We start from the raw sequence: 23,613 nt of genomic DNA on the forward strand, positions 1-23,613 counted from the left end.
TTTTTTTTTCAAAAATGTGCTATTTATTGACAGTGTGGACAGTTAACAGAGGATACCATTGTATCCACTGCATGCTTCAGTGAGCAGTTATTCAGTGAGTATATCACAGAAAGTGTCCATCTGAAGAATGACCACATTTTGAATTCATGATGTTAAAGTATTTTCTTCCAGATGTTAACCAATCAGAAGAAAGTGGGTTTTTAGGGATGTGGGAATCTTTAAAAAATCTCTCAGCCTAGTTTGGTGAAACTAACAAAAATTGAAGATTAATGCTCAGAAATGGGCACAGACAATTTAAAGTTATATTTATGTAGAGGCAGACACCCGTGTCCTCTTCATGCTCAGCTTACTCATGCCCCCCCTGCAGACGTGACAGCGGTGTCAGGTCAGTGCTTTTGCTGCTCTGCTGAGAAATCTCCAGCTCTCGCACCGTCGGACACTTTTTGATCTCTGCTGCGTTCAGACTTGTCAGGATTGAGTGACCTGCTCAGTGGTGGACACCTGAGTGTACATATTCAGCAGTTCTTCCACTTCTACCCAGTTTGAAGATGATGTTTTTTTAAAGTTTGCTAACATCCAGCTTGCTTTGATTTGTGACTTGTGTAACGTGACAAAAGTTTTTCCAGGATAACCGTGTGCCTGAGAGTCTTCCTTAGTGATGACGTGACTATAATAGATAAATATAACTTGTTAAGCCTCTAGATATATAAATATATCCTCTGTATGCTGCTACATGAACATTTTCTGCAGCAGCTCTGTGTCTTTGCTATAGTAAAGATTACCCATAACTCAAGTTTGTCCCTGTCCAAGCTGATATTCTTTTACAGCAAGGAAAAAGCAAGAAACAGCTGCCTGCTAAAGCTTTGTCTCAGCTCATGACAAATAAAATTTACCACAATAAAAGCACAAAGTTGTCTCTCTGAATGAGGTCAGTCGTGTGTTTGAGGCATGCGAGGGTGCGCCTGTTTGTTGAGGTCTAATTACAAGGCAGCGAGAGTGGGTATTTCCTCTTTTCCCGCCCACGCCCTCCTCTAAACATTACATATGTGGAGTGCTGGAAACCATGGCCGGATTAACCGGTTAAAGGGCCATGGGGTAATCCACCAACCTATACCTCTGGGGGTCAGGTGAGTTGGAGTTTGGAGGCCAGGTAACACCTTTGGTGCTTTCTGTGAGTATAATAGGAGACCACAGCCAGCTATTCCAGGATACGCTCTGAACAGGTCACCACTCTGTAACTGATACGAGTCAAACATGTGGTGACATACGGTGGTCCACATTTTTCCACTTAGCTGTCAGTGATTTGTATTTGTCTCAGGTTTATTTTCAGGTGTGTGTGCAATAAAACTAGAAAACAGATGGATCATAGAAAGCCTCATTTTGATTATCACAACTGGGATTCAGTCTGATTCTGTTTCCAGAGTGGAGATGAAAATGTGATGTTTGGAGGCAGACAGGAATCAGTATGACTATTTGGCTAACCCAGGGCCAACAGAAAACCTGGTGATGGCATTTCCAGTGAGCAGACTGTTTTCTTTCTCACAGTTTTCACATTAAATTAAACAACTGTATCTTTAAATTTGTCAGATTTCTTCTGCAAGCAGGGGGAATCAAGAGGGGAGTATTCATCTTAAAGGCTTAGTTACTTTTTTCAGTTACACAAGTGTCCATTTTTTAAAAAGTCTGATCATCTGTTTCTTCGGTGCTTCCAGCGGTCCGGTGTTTGCAGAGGGAACAAACACCGGTTGTTTAGGGTTGTTTTCCTATGTGATGCGGTGCCGAGGTCACATCTGGGGCGGGCATAAATGTCACGTTTGTTAATGTTCATTCAGCTCAACCTGACTGGAGAACGTGCACAATGTGAGCACCAATGTAATAAATCTGTTAAAGTTAAATATGAACACAGCGCCCACAGAGATGGGCGAGCATGCTCATTAAGAGAAACAATGGCAATAAAGGCAGAACATCAGTCATCCTGGGCGCTGCCACTGATGCTGCAGATACCCCCCCTCTCTCTCTCTCTCACTCACTCACACACACACACACACACCTCAGGAATGAAAGCCTCTGTGTCAAAGGCTTATGTAAGAGTCCGCAGTCCAGACAGCTTCTTTAGTGTTGCTGCTGTTTAAAACACAAGCAGCCCAGTGTGAAACGTGGAAAATGGGTCAGAAAGTCCTTCCACAATAAAACATGAACAGGGAGGGGCTGCTGCACTGCACTATAAAAAGGAGCAATCCAAAGTTTTTAGATGTAATACATCACCAGCTCTCTGATTGGCTGACCCTCACAATAGAAAGTTTTAAAACTACAGAGAGGTGGGGCCTGTGTGTCTAAGATGACCACATTAGGGATATCCATCTCTGTGACATCATAAAAACTTCCAAAACAGCAGGAAATCTACAGAAGAGAGAAAAAAAGATTCACAGTGCTACAATGGTCAGTCCAGAGCTGAACCTGATTAAATGCTGTGGTGTGACCTTCAGAGATGTGCATAAACAAATGTTGCAAACCTCAATGACCTGAAGCAATGCTATAAAGAAGAAAGGGCAAATATTCCTCCACAGCCATGTGAGAGGCTGATAAAGTCATACATACAGTCACACATTTACTTCAATTGCTGCTAAAGAAGGCTCTGAATCATGGATGCTGCACAGTCCTGCAAATTAACATCTAAGGAAAGAAAACGAGGAGTTAAGCTCATGTTAACAACTTAAAAGCTGGAAAATTTTCAAGATTTCCTGCTCTAGTAGACATGCTGTACCAATATAGCTTCCATGTTGGCTACAAGTGCAAATGAGGCACCTTTGAGTCTTGTTCTATGGTTTCAAAGAGGCTGTGCAGCTTTGATGGGTAAAATTATAAAAAAAAAAGAAAAAGAAAAAAAAAGTACAACCCTCAAATCTCCTCTCAACTGACACTACCCAGTCATTCCCCAGTTAATCAGGACAAAACAGACAAAACATGTAGACAGATGTAAGATTGTTCAGTTTAATGGGTGCAAATATTCGAGCAGATGGACTATGTACAGTTTATAATGTGGATATTTCAACAATAAGAAAGAACACCAGGCTGTTCAGTTATAGCAACAACTTTCACACGGCCGCTCAGCTTCCCTTTAACCACACAAGAGGCACTTTTTATCCCTAATCTGTGCAGACGTGACTACTTCACAGGAACATATCCTCATAAAGTAGCTCCATACTGCAGGTATGCACCATTAGATACTTCAACATGACTGTAGCTGAACTACAGAGAACCGGAGTCTGTAAACATAAGTTTATAAAATATATACTTCAAAAGTTACTGTAGGTAAACTACAGAGGCCGGAGTCTTGATAAACACATGCGCACGCACACACACACACACACTCACACACACACACACACACACATACACACACAGAGTTAAATAACACATTTTCAAATGTCAGAAACAACATATCGAGGATGTATTTCTAGACTGTGTGGTTTTAGTGCTTGTGTTTTGTCCAATGCTATGTGCACACCCATCCCTAAAGAGCAGTTTTTAAAGTATTCCCTCTGTGTAGTAAAAAAGTGAAAGTCCTGCCCTCAAACCCAGACCACCAGTCTGTGGTTTGGTGTGGGAGGTTTGTTCATTGGAGTAAAAATATCCCCCTGCTCGGCTCGGCTCCTCATCTTCAAGGAAACAGCGTCTTTCCTTTGTTAGTCCCATACATAAGATCCCTTTTTGCTCTTTAGTGTTGATTATATTAGAAGTTTTTTTTTAAAAAAGAAAAAGTGCTTTTAACTGGAAAAACAAATACACACTAACATACCACTGACTAGAAAAAATGTCCAGTCAGTAAAGAAAACCAGTGAAAACAAGAAGAAAGGCTCCCGTGTAACAGAGGTGATAAAGACTTCACAGTCTGAGAATCCAAGATTTAAACAGAAAAAAAAATCCCAGTGAAAATCTATCCAACCTTAAATCCAAAGAGGCTTGAGAGCCTCCAGATTAAACTAATGCTTTTGGTAAAAAGGCTTAAAAAACTCATTCACAATCGGACTCGTGTCACAAACAAAGCTGAGACAGGAAGCTCAATAAATGTTTTTTTCCAAACTTTTTGGAGAGATTTAAAGCAGTTTAGCTCAGCTGCCCTGTCTATCTGTAAATCTGTAAAAGTCTGTCTTTATCCCTCCACTCAATAGAGGGAGCTATAACAAAACAACCTCCACCAGCAGGTAAAAACTGAGGATAAATCCAGAAAACAAACAAGAGTTCATCAAGACTTTTTCAGCAACCCCAGTTTCCTCAGTGCCTCTCTGCGTGATTCGTTCATCTCCCCTCGACCAGAAAACTGCACCGTGATGCCTTGGGGACGGAACATCGAGTTGGATCTTCGCCTGTTGTCTGTGGACAAAGACGTCGCAGGTTTCTGGGGAACAATGTGCCGAGGAGGTCTTGGGGCCGGTGTTGGGGCTGGAGGTTTGGAACCCCTTGCTTGGTTTTCTGAAGTGCGATTTAAGCTGGTGACCGGGTTGAAGCTTCGGCTCTTTCCTCCGTAGCTGTTGTGCTCGGGCTGCAGCAGCTCTGATTTGTAGGGCAAGGTTTGACCCCTGTCCATGTGTGAGCTAAGGATGTCGGGAAGCTCAGTCCTGGAGCCAGATAGGGAACCAGGGGTCATGACTTTGCTCTTTCCCCCGTAGGTGTTGGGATCACTGGGGTTGGAGAGTGCAGAAGCGTGGGTTCTGGGTTCATGGCTTGTTGTTGAGGGTGCAGGTTCACTCTTGGAGCCAACAGAAGGGTGGACCATGATGGATTTTCCTCCGTAGCTGTTAAGTGCCAACGAGGTCACCTCAGATGGCTGCTGGGGGATGGACACTTTGTTTTCCACAAGAGGTGGATAGGAGCTGCTCTGTGCAACAGCTGGAGGCGACAGGCTTGGTTGGGGGTTTCTGTCGTCATTGCTCCTAGAGGAAGATGTCCTCCGAACCTCGGGTTTCCTGTCAGCATGAATCAGGCTCTGAGGTGGGGTAGTGACATGGGCTTCGGGGGATTTGGGCCCAGTCTCAGTTGTTGTTGGATGATGAGCCTCCAGTGGTGTGGGACTGCTGCCGCCACCTGTAAGAGGAACCAGCGGGGTAATGTTAGGGGTGATTTGGAGAGGCATACCCCCAGACATAGCTCGATTTCTGGTTAGCCCTAGCTTAGACAGGGCCTCCATTCTAGATTTGTCTGGTGTGGGGTCACTGAAGGAAATGCTGCGAGTAGGAACATTTCGAGGCTTCTTCCCTACAATGTGTAGAGAATCGTCCTGCAGCAGAGGTTGATTCGTACCTAGGTTTGCCAGCATATGCGCCTGTCTCTCCTGGATGCTCACATTAGGTGGTGGCTGGTTTTGACGGTCCTTGTTGCCAACGATCATGTTGATGTTGTCAGGGTAGTGCGTAGGCTTGGCAGATGTAGGAGGACCCTGCTTCACTGGATGATCTGTGCTTGGCTTTTCATCCATGCTGAGGTGGTGGAGTGAAGGAAGGAAGTTAGCTGTTCCTCCGGACTGGTTCTCAGCTATCTTCTTGGCAATCAGCACAGGGGTGGGGACACTGCCTGCCGGGTGGTAGGAGGTGTCCGTCTGCCCGGACATGCCACTCGGGAGGGGAGGGTTGTACTCTGAAGGCAAGCTGTCCATCGGATTGTGCCTTGGCTTTGTCTCAAAGTGGCTTTCAGGGGGTGGCACCATAGTCTGAAAGCCTGGTAGAAACAAATTGAAGAAGTTTCAGTCACCATGATTTAGTAGTTTAGAGATGTAATTTAATAATCTGCTTCATCTACATAAACAATTTTAAATATTGTAACTGACTACCCCGAACACAAACGCCAACTGCTGTACGCTACCTCGATGGTTGGGACTGAAGATCGGCTCTTTAGAGTGCACCGAATCTGCTTCCTTGTGGACCAAGTCAATAATATCGTGATCTTTGGGGTTGGTAGTGTAGGGGTTGGTGCTCATAGCCACAGGTCTAGTGACCTCTTGAGTGGCGCTTTCAAAGGGTCTTGCTCGCACAAGCCTCCAGTCGTCCTCCTCTAAACTCGCCTCCAGCGAATCGATGGTTTTCTCAAAGAACTGGATGCAGTCCTGCTCCTCCTGACTCAGGTCTTGATCATCCTGTGAAGAGATATAAAACATTTCTGCTATGTCTTCTTTGTTCCTTAACATTTTTGCCTCAAAGGTTAAAGAGTCAGGTTACTGTGAATCATTGTAGCACACGCAGAGAGAAGTTTCTCCACTATTTACAAAGGGAGAGGAAGATTCGAGGGTTGCCGCTTAAGAGGGAGGCACTCTGGGTTTCTGATTTAAACACTTTAAACACCATTTTTATTGTTCTTGTTTGTTTTAGTGTGCAAAAATATTTGTGTACTTCCTGTATGTGAAAGTACATACAAAGTACGAACAAAGATTTTGACATTTTGAAACATTTTGAAATAGAACAAGCGAGTATTTGCTGAATCATCCTTTTTTATTCTTCATGATTCAGTGATAAATGTTACTGATTCACCGTCACCTGACCTGTGCTTTTGTAAAAATGTATCTGCACCCCATGTGCTTCCAAGCGACTACACATAGATAAATGCAGGTAATGGTGTTGGCCACGTGCATGACCTACACCGTAGCCTTTACATAGATTCACTGCAGATCTATTTATGAAGTGTTACTCTAATAATGATAATAATTTACTAACTGGATTTCAGGATTTATTTAATATTACCTCAAACTAGTGACTGAGCTAGTAAAGCTATCAGGATATCATTTTACTGTCAAAGGGCAAGAGAGCTGAGAGTCATTTTCCCACTGACTGCTATAACACTGGAACATTTGTACTGCCAGAGAAGTCGCCCCCTGCTGACCAATGAAAAGAATAGATTTGCTGATTTTTTTTCAGCAGTCATCTTGGCTTCATGGCAGAAATTGAGGAGGCGGGATTGCCAGACACCACCTGTCATTTTGTTAGTGCACTGTCTCCAAACCAAACATTACAGGTCTCACTACCACGTGTTAAACCTTCCTGTTCACTCTCGCTAATAATTCTGTCACACTTGTCTTCACCAATCCACTCGGCCTGCACTCTCTTCTTCACCTCTCCTGTGCACTGTCCGTTGCTGCGGATGGTTGACCCTCGGGTATTTAAATTTATCCACCTTGTTCTTTCTGCCTGCCGCTCATGCACACACACATATTCAGTATTGCTTTAATTCCTCTTCTCTGCAGAAAATACCTCCACTTTGTTTAGTTTGGCACTAGCACAGCAGCTCTTTTTCCATTTACGGTAAGTTTAAATCTAGGCATGTGTTCAGTTTTGAAGATATCAAAGTTGAATGTGTCTCTAAAAATACAATTTTTTTTTTAAAAAGGGTCTTCAAGCTGAGTTCTTTCCTGCAACCAGCAGGCTGACTTTTATATGTACTCCGCTCTAGTTTCCAAGAATCAGAAGAGTCAGAAAGGTGGATTATCCAAATATGCTCCCAGGTGTGCAACAATGGCAAAAAGGCTTGACTTGAGGGTTTCGCAGAATTTCTCAAACCTGCCTGTGACCTCACAGTCGCTACATCTGCCCATTTTCCTGTTTATGACTGAAACATACTGAAAAAAAGACTGATTGTTGTTCTTAATGCAAAACAAGACAAAAAAGGCCTGCTGTGGTGCTGCTTATGTCTCCTCATCACTGAGCTCCACATATATGGGTGCGAACGTTCCACGTATGACTCTCTCACAGTAGGCATGTGTAGAGGGAACACAGACTTGTTTGTTCCTCCAGACTTCTTTTCCCACCCTGTTTCTGGCTCAGCTGGCCCTCCCTCTCTCTCTCTCCTTCTCCCTCCCTCTCTCCTGCTGGATGGCTCCCACACCTCTTCCTCTTCACCTCCACATACTCAGAACCACCACAGCAGGGTATCCAGTGACAGCACTCAGTGGCCGCTGATTTTGCTGAGGCCTTTCTGTGGTCCTGAAACCACATGGCTTTAGGGGATCCCCTGACACAATGTGTAATGGACTTAAAAATAAATAGAGTTGGCCACGAAGAAGAAAACAGCCTTGTTATGTGAACAAAGTGGTTTGTTATCATTTTAAATTACAGCTGGCCGGGGCAACTCTATGAAAGAGTCTAAACTCTATTTTCTTTCAAAGTTCTTCAATAAAACTGATTTTTGCGCGTGTCACCTGTGACTTTCGCTGGTTCAAATGTTCAGTGTTTCTACAAACTTGACTTCGCAAAGAAAACTCAAACACAAAAAAATCTGAATTGAGACATCTTAATTACTGAACTGGGATTCATGACCCAGGACTTACACATGAGTACCACTGCTCTGAAAAGTGGAAAGCAGGACTTTTACACCATATTTGTTCTCTGTGAAGGTAATGACCTTCAGGCTGCAGTTGAAATGTCAATATGGTGTTGCTGCTGAAATGAAAAGTGCCACGACCAGATTACCGAGACACCTGCAAAGACAAAGACACCTGCAGCAACACCCTCGTGAAACTAATCAGAGACAAAGACGCAGATCTGCCGGTTTCAGCTGCCGTGAAAGTCGTCCATTGTAGCAAAGCAGCTCAGGACCTAAAAAACTGCAGCTTAACCGGTTCGGCTGTGTCATGTGCTGATAATGAATCTCATCCCTGAGGCATGTGAAGGGATTATGTTGTTAGGCAGGTGTAGTTTCCTAGCTTCTGAGATGACTGGCTGCGTTGTGTAAACACGGCGTCGAGGCCTTATCCAGTGTGAAAATGCAAATTGAACAATCGGGTGTTCACCTGATACGCAGAGTCTGTTTGCTGTGGTTAATAGGACAAAAAGAACAGGACTGCTTTTTTCTCTGCCATGATGTGACCCGCTATTGACCACACAGGGGAATACTCGTGCAGGAGCCAATTAGCAGCTTTTTCTAAAGGCTGGTGGTCTTTTGTAGTTGAAAAATAGCTCCAAAATGACTGTTTTACCAACAGAAAGACTGATATTGCTGATTCCCTAAGAGAACATCAGACATCTACATCTGTCCCTGTGCAGAAATAACAGCCAAGATCAGAGTGACCTCCAATTTTATTTCAATTCAACTTGGCTGCAAAGCCATGCTCTTTTGTTCCTCTGTTAGTTGTTCAGGAGCAAAATACTAAAAAACAAAACAAAAACAAAAACAGACAGTAAGACCTCTTCTGGTCGAGCAGGTTACCCTTATGCTGAAGGCTGGCACAGGGGACTATTGCCCCATGGACACAACTGAACTACTCAATGGACCGATTCTTCTTTAAGATAGAAAAACTGTTGTTTCATGTCACCAGGTTTTAGTGGATTTGACAGATTAAAAACTCTAAAGGGACTTCCCCTCCTCCCTGACTTCTCTTGTGGTAACAAAGTTATTACAATTGCTTTAATTAAAAAAAAACAAAAAAAACAAAAACAAATCTGTTTAGTTTCAGCCTGTTTCCTGTGTGGGTTTACTCATAAGAATGTGTGCTAAATTACAGAGAAGCAACAAAAAACTCAGCTGTGAGTAAACCAGAGTGGTTTTTGAGTACTCACGCCTGGTCTGGAGCTCCCGTTGACCTTGTAGTAGAGGTGAGATTTTTCCTGCAGACGGAAGTCCATGTCTGGTTCTGCTCTGTAGAATCATCTAATCTGCATCTGAACGAGAGTCTGCAGACACAGAGGAGAGCATGTCAGCTCAGGCTTTATACTGCACTGAAGGCTCAGTGTCAAGCTGTTTTTTCTGCCCCTGGCTCCATGTGATATCAGGAGTATGAGCTGCAGCCAATCAGAATGAAGTTGGCTTAAAGGGGAGGAGCTAAAACAGCTGCTCTAGAATGAAAGAGTATTGATAGTGCAGTTGGCTTGACATAGATACATCTCAAGGGTTGTACTTTTTTTTGGGGGGGGGGGGGGGGTAGATGTTTGGATTTTTTTGTGAAATATTGGACATGTTTACATATTTTGGCCTCAAACCAAGAAAGGAGGTTTTAAAATTACTAGCAACTTCTTAGGTGCTACTGCTGCTGTATAATCAATAAAAATATCTTTCAGCCACCTGGTTTTGTTATTACATGCTTTATTTGCAAGATTTCTACATCAAGTTTGTAGTAGATTTACATTTGGCCCAATAAAAAAGCAATAAAATGTAAGATTTACAGACTGCGAGACAAAACTATATTAAGATGAATAAATTATGCTTGCGTTTGTAAATTTAGTTGTAAAGCCTTCAGTTTACAGGTTACAGATGTTTCAAATAGTTGGCAGCAGTTGCAGAAAGCAGCAGTTTTGTTGTTGTAAGGTCATAAAGAGCTGGATTAATCTTCAACAACGTTAAAAACCTGTCGGATAAATGTACAGTGTTTCCTTCAGGAACGTAACGGAGCACAAGGGTAAATTTAGTCCACAGCACCTGATGGACCAGTTAACCGAGAGCAGGAAGCTGCAGAACAGGATCACAGAGCCGAAACCAACGAGCTTCTCGGCCAACACATTCCTGCTTGATGCCGCGCTCATAACAAGAACAAAGAGAAATGCTGCTTGATGAGTTTGAAAAGACAGAAATGAGGAAGTGGCCAGAGGGCCAAGAAAAATCTAAGTATAGATGAGGCGGTCACAGTGAATGAATCTGGGTCTGAAACCAGCCCAGGTTCACGTGGGTCCTCAGTCACAGCTCAGCAGGGCAATAGGTTTAGTGCAACAAGCACAACACTTTGTTACCTGTCGCACAGCTAAACCGGATCTGCAGGTGTGGAGATCAATTATGAACCAATTTATCTGCAAGTTGTGTAAAGAAAACCCCCAAATCAACATAACTCAGATTGAAAGTGTTCAATCTTGAGGCACAGGCTCATTCTGAATATCATTGTTGGGTTAACTGCCAAAAACCTTAGATAAAAAATTAAAAACTGAACACTGCAATGGTACTTCTGTTTAAGTCTTGACTACTTGAATCCAGACTGTTCTCTTTCCACCACTGTTAAGCTATTATTGTTATTTTATAAAAGATATATAAAATTTTCTTCTTTTTTTGATTAGATAAAATATGTATCCTTCTAATTCCTTCTAATCTAGAATAATTTCACGGTCACAGTTAGGGAGCAGCTGGGTTGCTCTGGCTCAGGACCTGTAGGTGTTAAATGCTGAGTCGATGATGAAACAGAGGAGTGTTACTGCACAGTTATGAATGAAACCAAGCCCAGGCAGTTACGCACACTCATTCCTCTGTTATCAATATTAATATTTCTCCTGAGTCCATTATATTTAAGAATCTTTAGATTTTCTTTGGTTTATTTACATTTCTTCATGATTATTGATAAATTGATGTAAACAACTCTATTTTTAATGGGTTTTTTTACACTGACATGCTGTAAATGATCTTTGCTTTCAACATTTGAAATACAGCACATTTTTAATTACTCATGAACTTAACTTCTCCTTTAAAGGATAATGAATAATACATACTTTTATGCACACATCCCTGCTCATGGAAATGATTATTAACAGTCAATCCTTTCAGTTCTCACGAGATCATCACAAACTGATAAATCAGGCTTTACATGTGTCTCTCATTCTTATAGGAAAGTCTGTCCATATATTCTGAAATGTTTTCAGTGTATTGCATTTTAACCTTAAACATCTATCAGACCATCACTGAAAAATAAATTTGCCGTGGAAAACGTTCTTTTCCATTTTACACCTGGACAAAAAACAAAACAAAAAAACCCAAAAACAAAAAAAATGCGGTGAAATGCAGGAAAGTGAAACTTACCCATAAAATCCTCGCACTAATCATCCTTAAGTTCAAACCAGAAACTGGACAGATGACTTTCCTCCTTCACAAAGAAGGCAGCAACATCAGCCTCTAATCTGGCTGGAAACGATAGTCCGAGCTCCGTGTGCGTAATGACACCATTCGGCTCGTTACGCATTACTTAAAAACACGGGGGAAACTCCACCCCCAGAAGGGTGTGTGTGTCGTTTATTCAGGTGTGTGTGACACAGTGGAAATATATTACACACACACACACACACCTCAGAGTATCATAGGGATGGGTTCAGAAGCAGTAGGACATGTGCGCTTTGTTTCGTTTCGTTTCGTTTTGACATGTAACTGAACGCATCACATTCCTGTCATTCTTTTGGGACAATAGAAGAACAATAGAAACAGTTTACATCAAATATAGATCAGCCAGCTCCCTGAATCTGCATCTTTATATATCTATATCATATCTCCATATTACACAGTTACAGAGTGACATATTAACTGAATCCTCCGGAGAATGTGCCGCCGTTTTACACTAAAGAATCCAAATTGTGTGTAAAATACTTAAATTTAGCTCCACAGTCATAAAACGTAATATGACGTCACCGACGGGACTCGCTGTGCTGCTCACTGAGTAACTGTAACTTGCAGATTACTCAGGTTTTGAGTACCCTGATTTTTCCCCCCAACTTTATATAGACTGGTTGATACCAACACAGAAAGGAGCACTAAGAAAATAAACGAAAAAAAAAAAATCAACTCAAACACAAAATGCCAGAGCTTTAAAATCGTTCTAACACACTCAATTATACAAGTATATTAAAATGTTTAAAAAGGTGAGGCTTTTTAATTCTTATTGTCCATTATTGAGTAAATATTTTGCTTTATATACAAAAGTAAACGGAGAACTTGAATTTATGAAGCACTGTTTCCTATCGGTTCACAAAAAGAACAATTTAAATTTATATCACCTTCAAGTCTCTGATGGCAGTGGTTAGTTGGATAGAACCTATGAAGCATTTTAAAAGAAACGTTCTTTATTGGTCAGAAAGAGTTTTTGTGGTAAAAGCCAGACTTTGTGCCACCAGTTATTTTCCACAAAGCTGGACCAATATGTTTGAGAAGAGGGCGAACATGTGCAGTCTCGAGGAAACAGGATCTAATAGAGAACAGCTCCAGAGTCTTCGCGTCTCCGTGTGCTGGAAGTGCGCACGCACAACAAAACATAGCGTTTCTTTAAACTTGGAAAAATGGGGCTTGTTTGCCCCCTGGTGGCTTTTAATTCTTCTTCACTGTTTATCACTGTTCACGTGTTCACTTCACTGTCTATCTTCATCTTCACACACAGCCTCTCAGACTGGAATGAATTGAACATTTAAAGATTAAAACCAATGGAGACCTTAATCTCAAGGAATATACCACCTATTTGTTCATTTTACAAATTTAATCTCATACTCAGGGACCATCAGGCAATACTATTCCCATTCCCAGCTACAAACATATTATTATTATTATTATTATTATTAGTAGTAGTAGTAGTAGTAGTAGTAAACGTTCAATTTTGTTTATTACAACTTAAACTTTATAAACTTGGATTTTTGTCTCTGAATATTATCTCGCTCCTACTACATTTTTAAATTAATTAAAATAATAATTACTGTGTGTGTTTATTTTATTTAATTATTCATTTTGTGTTTTCACAACTTTAACATCGTAAATTCAACAACAATTTAACTATCGTAAAGCATTATTCCCCTCACTGAGCTATATTTTTATTTTATGAGATATTTCATATATTGTACCTTTAGTTGCATAAATCTGAATTTTTATTCTCTCAGAATATTATCTCTCTGTCCAAGCACAATATTTTATTTATTTAATTATTATTATAATTATTTTATTTTACAACTTTTAGTTCATAAGTCCAGACTTTTTGAGCTACATATTAATTTGAATGAATTTTCCTTAGTCTTTATTTGTTTCCTCTTTCACGAGCTCTCTCTCTTTTCTCCTTTCTTTTCTTTTACAATTAAATTAAATGTAATGTAATTTTATTTGTTCATGGGCCTAATGCCGAGTAATGAATTCTTGCTCTCTGCACGGACTGCTCTGTGACGAACTGCTTGGTGGCTCTGTGATTTCCCAGCGGACTGTGAACGTACCTCCCGTCAGTTGGAGCTCCGCTCTGCGTCAACAGCCGCTCCGGTGAGTGTCTCTCCGTTTGTTTGTCTGTTTTTCGGGCTGTTTCGGCACGTTACCGTGAGGCAGACTGACCGACTGGGCTGCTATGCACGCGGGGGTCCGGTGAGTCCACCTTTAAGGACTCGTTACAGTTTTTATTTTAATCCGTGAGTCGCTGAGTTAAGCGAACTTGCTCAGCACCGCTAGCTTACGTGCTATATACAAAAAGCATCGATGCGCCCATTATCGGACAGCGTTTCTCTTCTCCCTCAGCATCACTCCGTCACTCACTCAGTTTTCCGTGTTTTAAAGCGAATCCGCAGTTTCATAAATCCGTGCATTCATCTGTTTTATGTAATTAATGAAATTAGCCAGCCGTGGGCAGGCTTAGAGCAGTGGCCGATAATGGAAGCAGGGTTTCCCTCTGCAAGCGATTCCCTGATGTTTACTGAATGAGAAAGACGGATGTGTTTGGGGTTTTGTTTTTTTAGTAGTTCTCTTCTTGTCATGTGCTTTATTTCCGTGTTTTTAACACACCGGTGCCCACACTCACCTTCTTACTAATGTCAAGTAATTGGCCAGCTAACGTTAGCTGCTCAGCTAATCCTTAGCCCGATGTAGCAGCGAATCCCGAAGCTCCGCGCAAAGACGCCGCTGTCATGCATCTTTCAGACGGCGTCAGGTGACAGCCCTTAGCTCTCTAACATAATAGGCAACATCACGTAACGTGCTATCCGCGGCTAATCCAGTGCTAGTTGTCCACACGACACCACCTGAGAGCAGGAGTATCTTACCTGGAAGAGTGACCTCCAGCGTACAGGTGACGCTGTAAGCGGGGTGCAGGGAGAGCTGGAGGTCGGGTAAATGAGCAGAGGCTGTTGCAGGTGTAAACTCAGGTGATATTTGTGCACATGCACAAATATCACTGAGCTTGGTATCAGGTTTCTCTGAAGTACTACAGTGTGTCAGGACCACTGAAGGTAAGAAGAGGAAACCCCAGGGCTCAGAAAAAATAAAAACCTGGCAGATTAATGAGAAAAAAACAGTACAAATAAAGAAGAAAACACCTGCCACATTTATGGCAAGAGATGAGGAAATTTATCAGGAAAAGCTGGCAAATTTTCAAAGAAAAAATGGTACATCTAGGAGGAAATTTTATGAGAATAAACTGGCAAATTTCCAAGTGAAAAAAGTGAGACAAACTGGCCAAAAAAACCCCCAAATAAGTATATCTGCAATAAAAAAAAAAATCTATGAAGAAAAGCTGCCAGATTCACACAGAGAAAGTGAAATGATTTTTTTTATTTAAAAAAATCTAAATTTGCAGCTTAATTAAATTTATAAGCGAAACCCTGCAAATTCACTAGAAAAAAGTTCAATTTATGAAAATAAAAATATCACATTTCCAATTTTAGGAAAAAAGGCAAATTCTTGAAGAAAAGCTGGAAATGATTTATTTTTTAAATTACTAAATAATTTTTAAAAAATTAAAATGTAGAAAAGTGTGAATAATTACCAGTAAATCAATGCAAACTGACCTCCCTTTGCACTTTATATATCGAGGGGTAAGTATAAGAAATCTCCAGGCTTAATTCTATTATTGAACAGACCCCAAAAGGATTTTAACGTCTGGCTTGTTCTGCTCGGTCTTTAAATCCTGATAATTCAGTTGATACATCTGATTATGGGAACAACCATTTCCTGTACACATCTGTAAGCACACAGAAGTTTCTGTCAGGCCTGGTTGTCGTATGTTTGGTGAAGCAGGTATTCCTCCAAAGGCTGTCTGTGTCACGCTGTTATTTTTTGGAGATGTATTAAAGGACAGCGGTCACCTGTTCTTCTTTGTGTTAAATGATAAATGCTGGTCAGTGCCACGGAGCCCCGACACCTTTATTTTGACCCATTTGTCACCATAAACCGTTGATGGTGAGCTTTTCATTGTTGTGGTCAGTCGAGCTGTTTGGGATTCGTGTAAACGCTGCCTGCTGAGACACAGGATGAGCCTTCATCGGCCGGCCCGAGTAACCAGATCCTTGCGCGACGTGTCGGGTTACCACGCCAAGCTCTCTAGGACTGGTCTCTATGGCGACAGGCAGGCAGGGAAGAGGAGTCAGGTTGTTTTTAATGAAGGTGGGGTTTCACCTGTGTGTGTTCATGTCCATCACCATGTGTCATACATCCTGGATGAGTTTTTGCCGATGTGTTTTTCTAGCGGCACACTGTCAGACATGAGCTGTCTTTCTTTCTTTTATATTAATATTTTATGGGATAAAGGATTAAACCGAAATACCTTAAATGATCTAAAATCAGCATCTTTCACAGTATTTGGTTGTTTTAACTCTCTTTGTTGGTCGGAAGTTGTGATTGGTTTGTGGAATTTGGCTCTTTAACCTCAGACAGATATATCATAATCTGACATTACTTGCTGATTTCCATGCCCCTAGTTTGAAACCACAAACCTCCTCAACAAACCACACAAGAGGAAACAGGAGATTCATTCATATCAGGTATCATCAGCAGTTTTTTGTAGTCTGATGTCTGATTGGCCTTGAATGCAACATTAATGCCTGCTGTCAGCTGCATTCCAGCATCAGTGAAACTCGGACCAAACAATGACACAACTCAACGTTAACAGAGTCCGAGACACGGCGTCACAGCTGAGGATCGTTTCCCAGCATGCCTCACTGCGGCGGGAACAAAGCCCCTAATCAGGTCTAATGACGGGCGCAGAAGAAGAGATGACATGATGATACTGACGGAGAAACAAAGCACTCACTCAGCATGCTTTTAAAATACAGCGAGGGAGTGACAGCAGCTTTATTTGTCCTTAAGTCTCTCTTTGTGTTTACATTCATCAGAGGAGGACACACACACACACACACACACCAGGTGGAGCAGGTGTGACCGGTGTGCTGTTCAGCCACTCTGCTGAGGTATGCAAAGGAAAGGAGAGATACAAAGAAGTAATTAATTACTTTGAGAGCACATCACGGTGATGCTGGTTAATGATATAGTAACTCGGGTATAAAGCTTCAGAGGGAACTTCTTGCCTGCCTGCTGAACTTTGACTCCAGCCTTCATGAGTAGGGATGGGTATCGTTTAGGTTTTATCCGATACCAGTACCAAACCGGTACTTTTGAAACGGTGCCGGTGCTTAAACGGTGCTTGAACCGGTGCTTAAAGAATGAAGAACACAAACTTTGTCCGAAAACCTCTTATGTTTAGCTGTTTTTTTTGTAAAAAGGTAACAATGTTAGCCTTTTCTGCAGCTATAGGGCATATATGGTATCACTCTTGGCTGGAAGCAGTGCTTAAACAATGGAAAAAACACCAATTTTGTCTAAATACCTCTCATGTTTAGCTGTTTCCCACGTTTTCTTTGGTCATTTTAGCCTTTTTGGCCAGGGTGAAGGGAGTATCTGCCATCAAACAAGAAGACAGCCGCATGTAACTACGACGATGTTTGCTAGTTCACCTTACGTGCATTAATGTAATAACGTGGTTAGCCTACTCAACGTAAATTACACACGAACAACATTAAGCTACTCACGCAGAGAAGAACGGCTGCTGCTGCCATCATCATCCGTCATCATTTCTGCTACACTGGCAGGGCTAGGGGCCAGGACTCTCGTCTTCGGGTTCTTGGGGAATGTTGCTAACTCCGGGTCCGATAACAGGCACCACACCCGCAGTAGATGTGCTCGGTGTGAGGTCTCACAGCAAGCTAACAAATACGGTGCATTTCTCGGCTTTTAACAAAATGCCATACGTCACCAGGTGTTTCATCAGATTCGAGATGTTGCCTCCTTTGCACAGTATCACCTTAAAGCACTTGTTGCTGGCTGCTGAGTTTGCATCTTTTCCTGTGAAGTACAGCCAGACTTTTGACCGCTTCACCTTGGGCATTTTTAATCTGTAGCTCTGCTCTAAAAGCACGTACGTACCTGGGCCCGCCTACTACGCTTGCAAAGGTAAAATGATTGGCTAGAATCCAAAGTGTATGACATCTCAGGGAAAAAAATAAAGCACCGAAATAAAGCACCAAAATGTGCGCTGCTTTTCGGTCTGGTTACTACAGTTTATGTCAGAACCGGTGCCATTATACTGGTACCCATCCCTATTCATGAGCTGCACATTAACTTTGGGCAGTTTGTGGAGGAAATGCAGTCATAACTCCACATTACTGGAAGGTAAGGGAGCTGCATGGGTTAAACTTGCAAGAGGCCCACCTCGTGCCCGCTCCCTACTTGAAAACACCAAGACTTTGTATCATAGTGCTGGCAGATGGAAGACGAGTTAATGTCTAACCGGAAGATGTTTGAAATACATAGGGGTGGGGGAAAAATCGATACTGTGTAGTATCGTGATATTTTGTTTGCTAATAATGTATCGATACAGGGACAGCAGAAATCGATATTTTGTTACAAAAAAAGTTTTTGTGGACTGGAACATGCTCTGACTTCAGAGCATGTTGATCAGCTCCTTTTTCTGAGCAAGAATCCTGACATTCCTTCACTGTCCAAATGTGTTTAACTTTTTTTATGGCAGCAATAAACATGACAGTTTACTTATTTTAATTTAAGACATGTTTTATTGTAATTAAGTTTAAAACTTTTTCATTTAATGTAAAATTATATTTTGTTTTAATTTACTTTCAAATTCTTCAGTTGCTGAAGGGGCTGCATAGTTTTCACAAATTGCATAGTTTAGAATAGCTATAATTGTACCAGATGGATGCATTCAGTTAAGTTGGACTAGACTGTAATACAAACCATTCAGTTTGTCAACAATAAAATTGACTGAAATGAGAGAAAGACTGAGTGTGAGACTTTGTTATTAGATAAAATGAATATTGATAAAGTTTACCTTTATGTACAGAATCTGAATATCGCAAAATATTTTTAAAAATTGCAATAATATCGTATCGTGCATTAAGTATTGTGATAATATGGTATCGTGGGATGTATGGTGATTCCCACCTCTAGAAATACAGAGCTGTTTTTCTTTGGTGATGGTGTTTTGGCTTGTTGAGCTTGGCATGTGAAGTCTTGTTGGTCCTTGCTACCATTTCTAGCTCAGAGATTTAAAGATTAGCAAGCTTTAAAATATGAGTTTCCTGTTTGGACTTCTCTTCTTAGACCAATGTGTTGGTGCCAAAAACTGCAGTTCCTCTAACGGCCACTTGAGGTTGCCTGCAGATAGCCTCCAAGGTTAAAATGTCCTGTTTATAGCAGTGAAGCAGCAGTGCTACTGCCATCAGACCAGACTCAGAGGGACGAGGTGCAGGATTGACACATACAGTCAAGTAATTGTAATGCTTCGTGATGAGGAAGACTAAAATTTCACTCACCAAAATGCAGGACGCCACATTACTAGTCAGATAATTCAGTCTGAAAAGTGCCAACAGCACAAACAGTCCAGAGGTCGAGTTCAGGGACTGTCAGTTAGACAGCCTTCAGCCTGTGGTAGCACATTTGTACCACCTGCTTTAACATCGGAGTCTATGGGAACTGACGCAGCATTGGAGGCGGCCTCAAGTGGATGTCAGAGGAACTGCAGTTTTTAACTCCTAAGCCTGAAGGCTGATGGTGTCCTGTCATCACCCGGGCGGGCAGCAATGACTCAAGATTGGTGTAGGAGCGTCTACTAGAAATCTTAGGCGAGCTGAATCTCATGGACATTGACCTCAAGGTCAGAGATTAAGTTTACTGAAAATCTTGTGAACACACATTGCTGTATTTAAATAGACGTTTGAGGAATAACAGTCCGTGACGTGGGGTCATGTGTCTGGTCATGACAGTGCAGGGACTGAGAGAGCAGTCAGACATTAAGGATAAGTAAATTATGTTTGCTTCACAGGTGTACTTCAGCCTAATGTCTCCCTGGCAGCCATCAGTATTTTTGGCAGTTTGGCTTTATTTTCTACCAGCGCAGTGAGCTTGGTGTGTTTATTGGTGTGAAACCTGCAACTAATGCTCAGTGGAGAAAGGGAAATAGTTTTTAAAAAGCTTCAGTTTAAATTAAAAGGCGTTATTGTGAGTTATTCTGTGGATACGTCTCAATTAGGGATGGAAAAACTGGCTTCGAAATCCAAGAGAGTGTCCCACTGAGTTCCTGTGCTGTCATGCTGAAACCATGAGCGATGTCTGTACACTGTGTTCAGACCTGGAGTTTAATGAAAACTGTGCTGGAATCAATAAAACAACGATGATAATGTTTCTTAAGAAACTGAAAAACACACAAACCCTCCTTGAAATCAGCAGCAGCAGCATGACAGGCGAAGTCTGAGGCAAAGACATCTCCTGTTTCCGCCTGTGAGATTAATTACTGTTGAAATTTCCGCCCACTCAGCTCGGCTCTCATTTAAGGTTTGGAATCCGGACAGTAAAACGGTAAAAGCAGGGATTGCCTCATTCTCTCTTAATGTTACGAGTCAGCATCCATAAACCAGCTAATGTTAGCTCACCTGGAGCTGCTGCTGGCTCAGTCAGGTCTTGGACTGCAAAAAGGGCCTGAGCTCTTGCTACCTCCAGTTTTTTTTTTCTTTGAGGAGTAGTGGGGGTTCATTTAAGGATTTTAAAAATACCATTAAAAATAAAGGCGTTTATTGGATTAAAAGACCTTTAGGATTGGTTACCAAGACAAATATTTTAAACTCACAGCAGAAAAGTAAAACTAACTTGTCTCTGTGCCTCTTTCCCTGTTTTTCAGGTACAGGACAGTCTTTTCCTGTTGGCGTGTGCTGAGTCACTCCTTCACCTGAGTTTTACTGACTGCCTGTCCTTGGGCCGCCACTGAACCTCCAGATTTCTCCATCAACAGCTGCACCATGGTACAGTGAACAGAAAACAATTTGAGATCTCAGACACTTTCACTGAGCTTGTTAGCCTGTTTAGAAAAACCCAAATAATTTTTTTATTTCATTATTTGTTCAGGTCACAGGGCTCGCAAAATCGCTAGCCCGACATCCCGGGGCTAGCGATTTTTCCAGTTGGGCTACCAAAATCTAACTCAGCCCTGCCCGTCGGGCTATCATAGGAAAATATATGTCAGTGCTTTTGCATTCTTTCGCCAATATAGCTGAGTAATTATGTCATTGGCATCGATGAGCCACTGTCAATATGTGACATATTGAAATCGCGTTTGAATTTGCGCTTGCTCTTTGCTTTCATTTTCATTTTGCGATCGCGCGAACGGTGTATAGAGAGCGGCAGCACTGATTGGTGAGTGACGATTAATTGCGCACCAATTCCTCTGACATCGTCTTATCACTCATTAGCTTACTATTCAAACGCGACAAGTGAAATCTCTCACAGCAAGCTTAAAGATGTCAGAGGTTGAGTGCGCAAAGAATCGCTGATCATTATGTAAGTACGTGTGTAAAAGCAGCAGGATTTACGCTGGTATTTTAGTTCTGCAGAGCCAAATAAGACAGGTCAGGGTGAAGAAGGGGCAGCCAAAGAAAAGCCGATAACAAAACGGAAAAGATATGACAAATCGAGCCTGTTCTCACTCCCGAGGCGTAACATGGCGACGTTTTGTCACGTCCCGCGGCGTTCCTTAGGAACGCGAAAGGAGACTTTCGGCTAGCGATTTTGCGAGCCCTGCGTTCTTATGGTACGCGGCGGGTTATGGCTGAAATCCAGTGCAATGACGCTCCCGCGGTAATCAAGTTCCAGCCCTGTATTCCAGCCCTAAACCTAACCTTATCCCTACCCCTAACCATAACCTTTTTCCTCACCTTAAACAGGACTTAAATGATGTTAAATAACGTGTTTCTAAGCTATTTGAAGGAAAAGAGCGAACATGTGTAGATTGAGTCCATACGGTTCTCACATTTCCTCATTTTTCCGAGGTCGTCATTTAGGAATGTGGTGGGTAGCCGAAAACGTAATATGTTGACGATTTGTCACCTAGCCTAAAATGTTACGCTTTGGGAGTGAGAACGTGTTGGACAAATCAGACTATGAGGCAAAAAGAAAGCGCAGCTTTTTTGGTTTCATGGACAAAAGAATTTCTGTGGCTGGAATATGACGAGCTAAATATCATGATGTTCTGCCAGGTGTGTTGTGAGTTTCATTTGATTTCTGAGTCGACAAGCGCCTTTGTTACTGGGACCAGTCATTTTAAGAAAGACCCCATCAGAACCCATGAGAAATCCAAGAAATGCATTATTGCCCAGTCTGCAGTATCTTTCCCAGAACAAACACCAATTGCAAAAAAACATACTACAAATAAACCAAGCACAACAAGAACTCCTGAAAAAGCTGTTTAGAACAGCGTGCTATATTGCAAAGAGTGAACTACCATTGGCAGAATTTAGCAGTCTTTGCAAACTTCAAAAAGCAAATGGCCTAGATCTTGGTTCCACTTACTTCTTACCCGTGACTTCAGTGAAAATTTCAGATTCAGGATCTGACACAGACTGATTCATGTTCTACACAGTTCTTACAAGTTCATAGAAATTTCTGTTCAATTAGAACCAAGTATTTGAGTTGATGGTTTTAATTTTTATACAGTTGTTGTGATTTGTATTTTAACAATTTTTAAAAAAAATTTTTTGTTTCCGTTACAATATTATACTTTAATGTATAATATTGTAAAGGAAACAAAACGTAAAAAAAAATATCTTTTTTTATTCGGGCTACTTAAATTTATTTTGGGCTACCAAAAACTGAAGAATGCCTGCCCGAAGGGCTACCAGAGATTTTGAAATTTTGCGAGCCTTGGGTCATCAAACAGCCGTTAATAAGGTCCAGGGCTGTTTCTGCTGTGAGCACCATGCAGATTTTGTTTCCTCATTAATCTGCTGAAAAGGCTTTTCTGTGCTCACCTTAAGTTTAACACCTCTGAATTGAACACCTGAACTCACCTGCAAGAGTTTGACAGTTTCAGGGCTTCACATGAAAAATAATCACAAGATTAAAACACACTGATGTTTTCTTTAATTCTGAGGTGGTGATTTGCATTATGCATGTCGCAGTACTCTCTATGTCCAGCTGGGGCAGCAAACAGAGTGCCAGACTGTTAATCTTTTTTCTTTCTTTTTTTTTGCGGGTAGATGGTATTTTATTTTGTGGGGGTGTAGTTGTGAACCTGTTTGCAGGAGCGCATACAGAATCAGCTGAATTTCAGACCACCACTGCCTCTTACAAGCTTCGCATAAACTGGACATAAAGGATCCATTTGAAAGACTTTTGTATTTGTCTGCATTAACGAGAAACTTTTTAATTGCAAACTTGCAGCGAGTAGAGCGCTGACGGCTGCTAATTCACCAACAAACATCTTTTGAAGCCTGTTTTTGGGTCCCCCCCGCTGTTAGTCACCAATTCTCCATCTGCAGTCTGGACTGAAGCGGGACTGCTGCAGCTTTCACACGACTCACGGCTCTGTGTGTGTGTGTGTGTGTGTGTGTTCAGAGTGTATGATGTCTGAGAGCAGTTGCTATGGCCTGCAGCAGCGGTCAGAACAATGCAGAGACTCTGGAGGGGTTCCACGAGGTGAATCTGGCCTCGCCCACCACACCTGACCTTCAGGTAAGGTCGGAGCTCCAGCCGTTCCCGTTAGCTCCCTGCATGCTTCACGTTTCAGGAGGTCCACTCTCGTAGCTCATCGCTTGAATTTGGGGTATAAAAACGTGTTTGTTTTTAGAAATCTGCGCAGCCTCCGAGTCTTCTCTT

At 41.8% G+C, this 23,613-nt stretch overlaps 2 protein-coding genes across 12 annotated transcripts in view; one reads left to right on the top strand and one right to left on the bottom strand.

Moving 5' to 3' along the window:
• Positions 1-14,855, bottom strand: proser2 (proline and serine rich 2). Of its 5 annotated transcripts, XM_085138144.1 has the most exons (5): positions 11,755-12,068; positions 9,540-9,653; positions 5,860-6,130; positions 5,302-5,715; positions 1-5,085 (listed from the first exon to the last, which is right to left on the bottom strand). In XM_085138144.1, exons 2-5 carry the CDS (start codon positions 9,603-9,605, stop codon positions 4,247-4,249), a joined length of 1,590 nt encoding a protein of 529 aa, XP_084994270.1. In that variant the 5' UTR covers positions 9,606-9,653; positions 11,755-12,068; the 3' UTR covers positions 1-4,246. The 5 variants fall into 5 exon arrangements, with proteins under 5 accessions (XP_084994270.1, XP_084994268.1, XP_084994269.1 ...); XM_085138142.1 differs by lacking the exon at positions 11,755-12,068 and adding an exon at positions 14,724-14,855 and having other exon boundaries at positions 1-5,715; XM_085138143.1 differs by lacking the exon at positions 11,755-12,068 and adding an exon at positions 14,483-14,628 and having other exon boundaries at positions 1-5,715.
• Positions 13,834-23,613, top strand: part of rab3ip (RAB3A interacting protein (rabin3)) — a 16,544-nt gene continuing 6,764 nt past the window's right edge. For 6 of the 7 annotated variants that reach the window (XM_085138167.1, XM_085138169.1, XM_085138170.1 and 3 more), the window contains exons 1-3: positions 13,834-13,953; positions 20,645-20,765; positions 23,353-23,469. In XM_085138167.1, the coding sequence (XP_084994293.1) occupies positions 23,380-23,469 (90 nt within the window). In that variant the 5' untranslated portion in view covers positions 13,834-13,953; positions 20,645-20,765; positions 23,353-23,379. The remainder of the gene's footprint in view (positions 13,954-20,644; positions 20,766-23,352; positions 23,470-23,613) is intronic. The other variant, XM_085138172.1, reaches the window with a different exon arrangement.

Source organism: Neolamprologus multifasciatus, chromosome 17, assembly GCF_963576455.1.
Source record: "Neolamprologus multifasciatus chromosome 17, fNeoMul1.2, whole genome shotgun sequence".
NCBI classification, from domain to species: Eukaryota; Metazoa; Chordata; class Actinopteri; order Cichliformes; family Cichlidae; genus Neolamprologus; species Neolamprologus multifasciatus.

Excerpts from the sequence above, each read along its gene's own strand:
- proser2 (XM_085138142.1), bottom strand. The coding sequence starts at position 9,605 with ATGGACTTCCGTCTGCAGGAAAAATCTCACCTCTACTACAAGGTCAAC. Across the intron at positions 6,131-9,539 it reads ACGGGAGCTCCAGACCAGGC|GATGATCAAGACCTGAGTCA; the intron begins GTGAGTACTCAA and ends ATCTCTTCACAG. Across the intron at positions 5,716-5,859 it reads CTTCAGTCCCAACCATCGAG|GCTTTCAGACTATGGTGCCA; the intron begins GTAGCGTACAGC and ends TGTTTCTACCAG.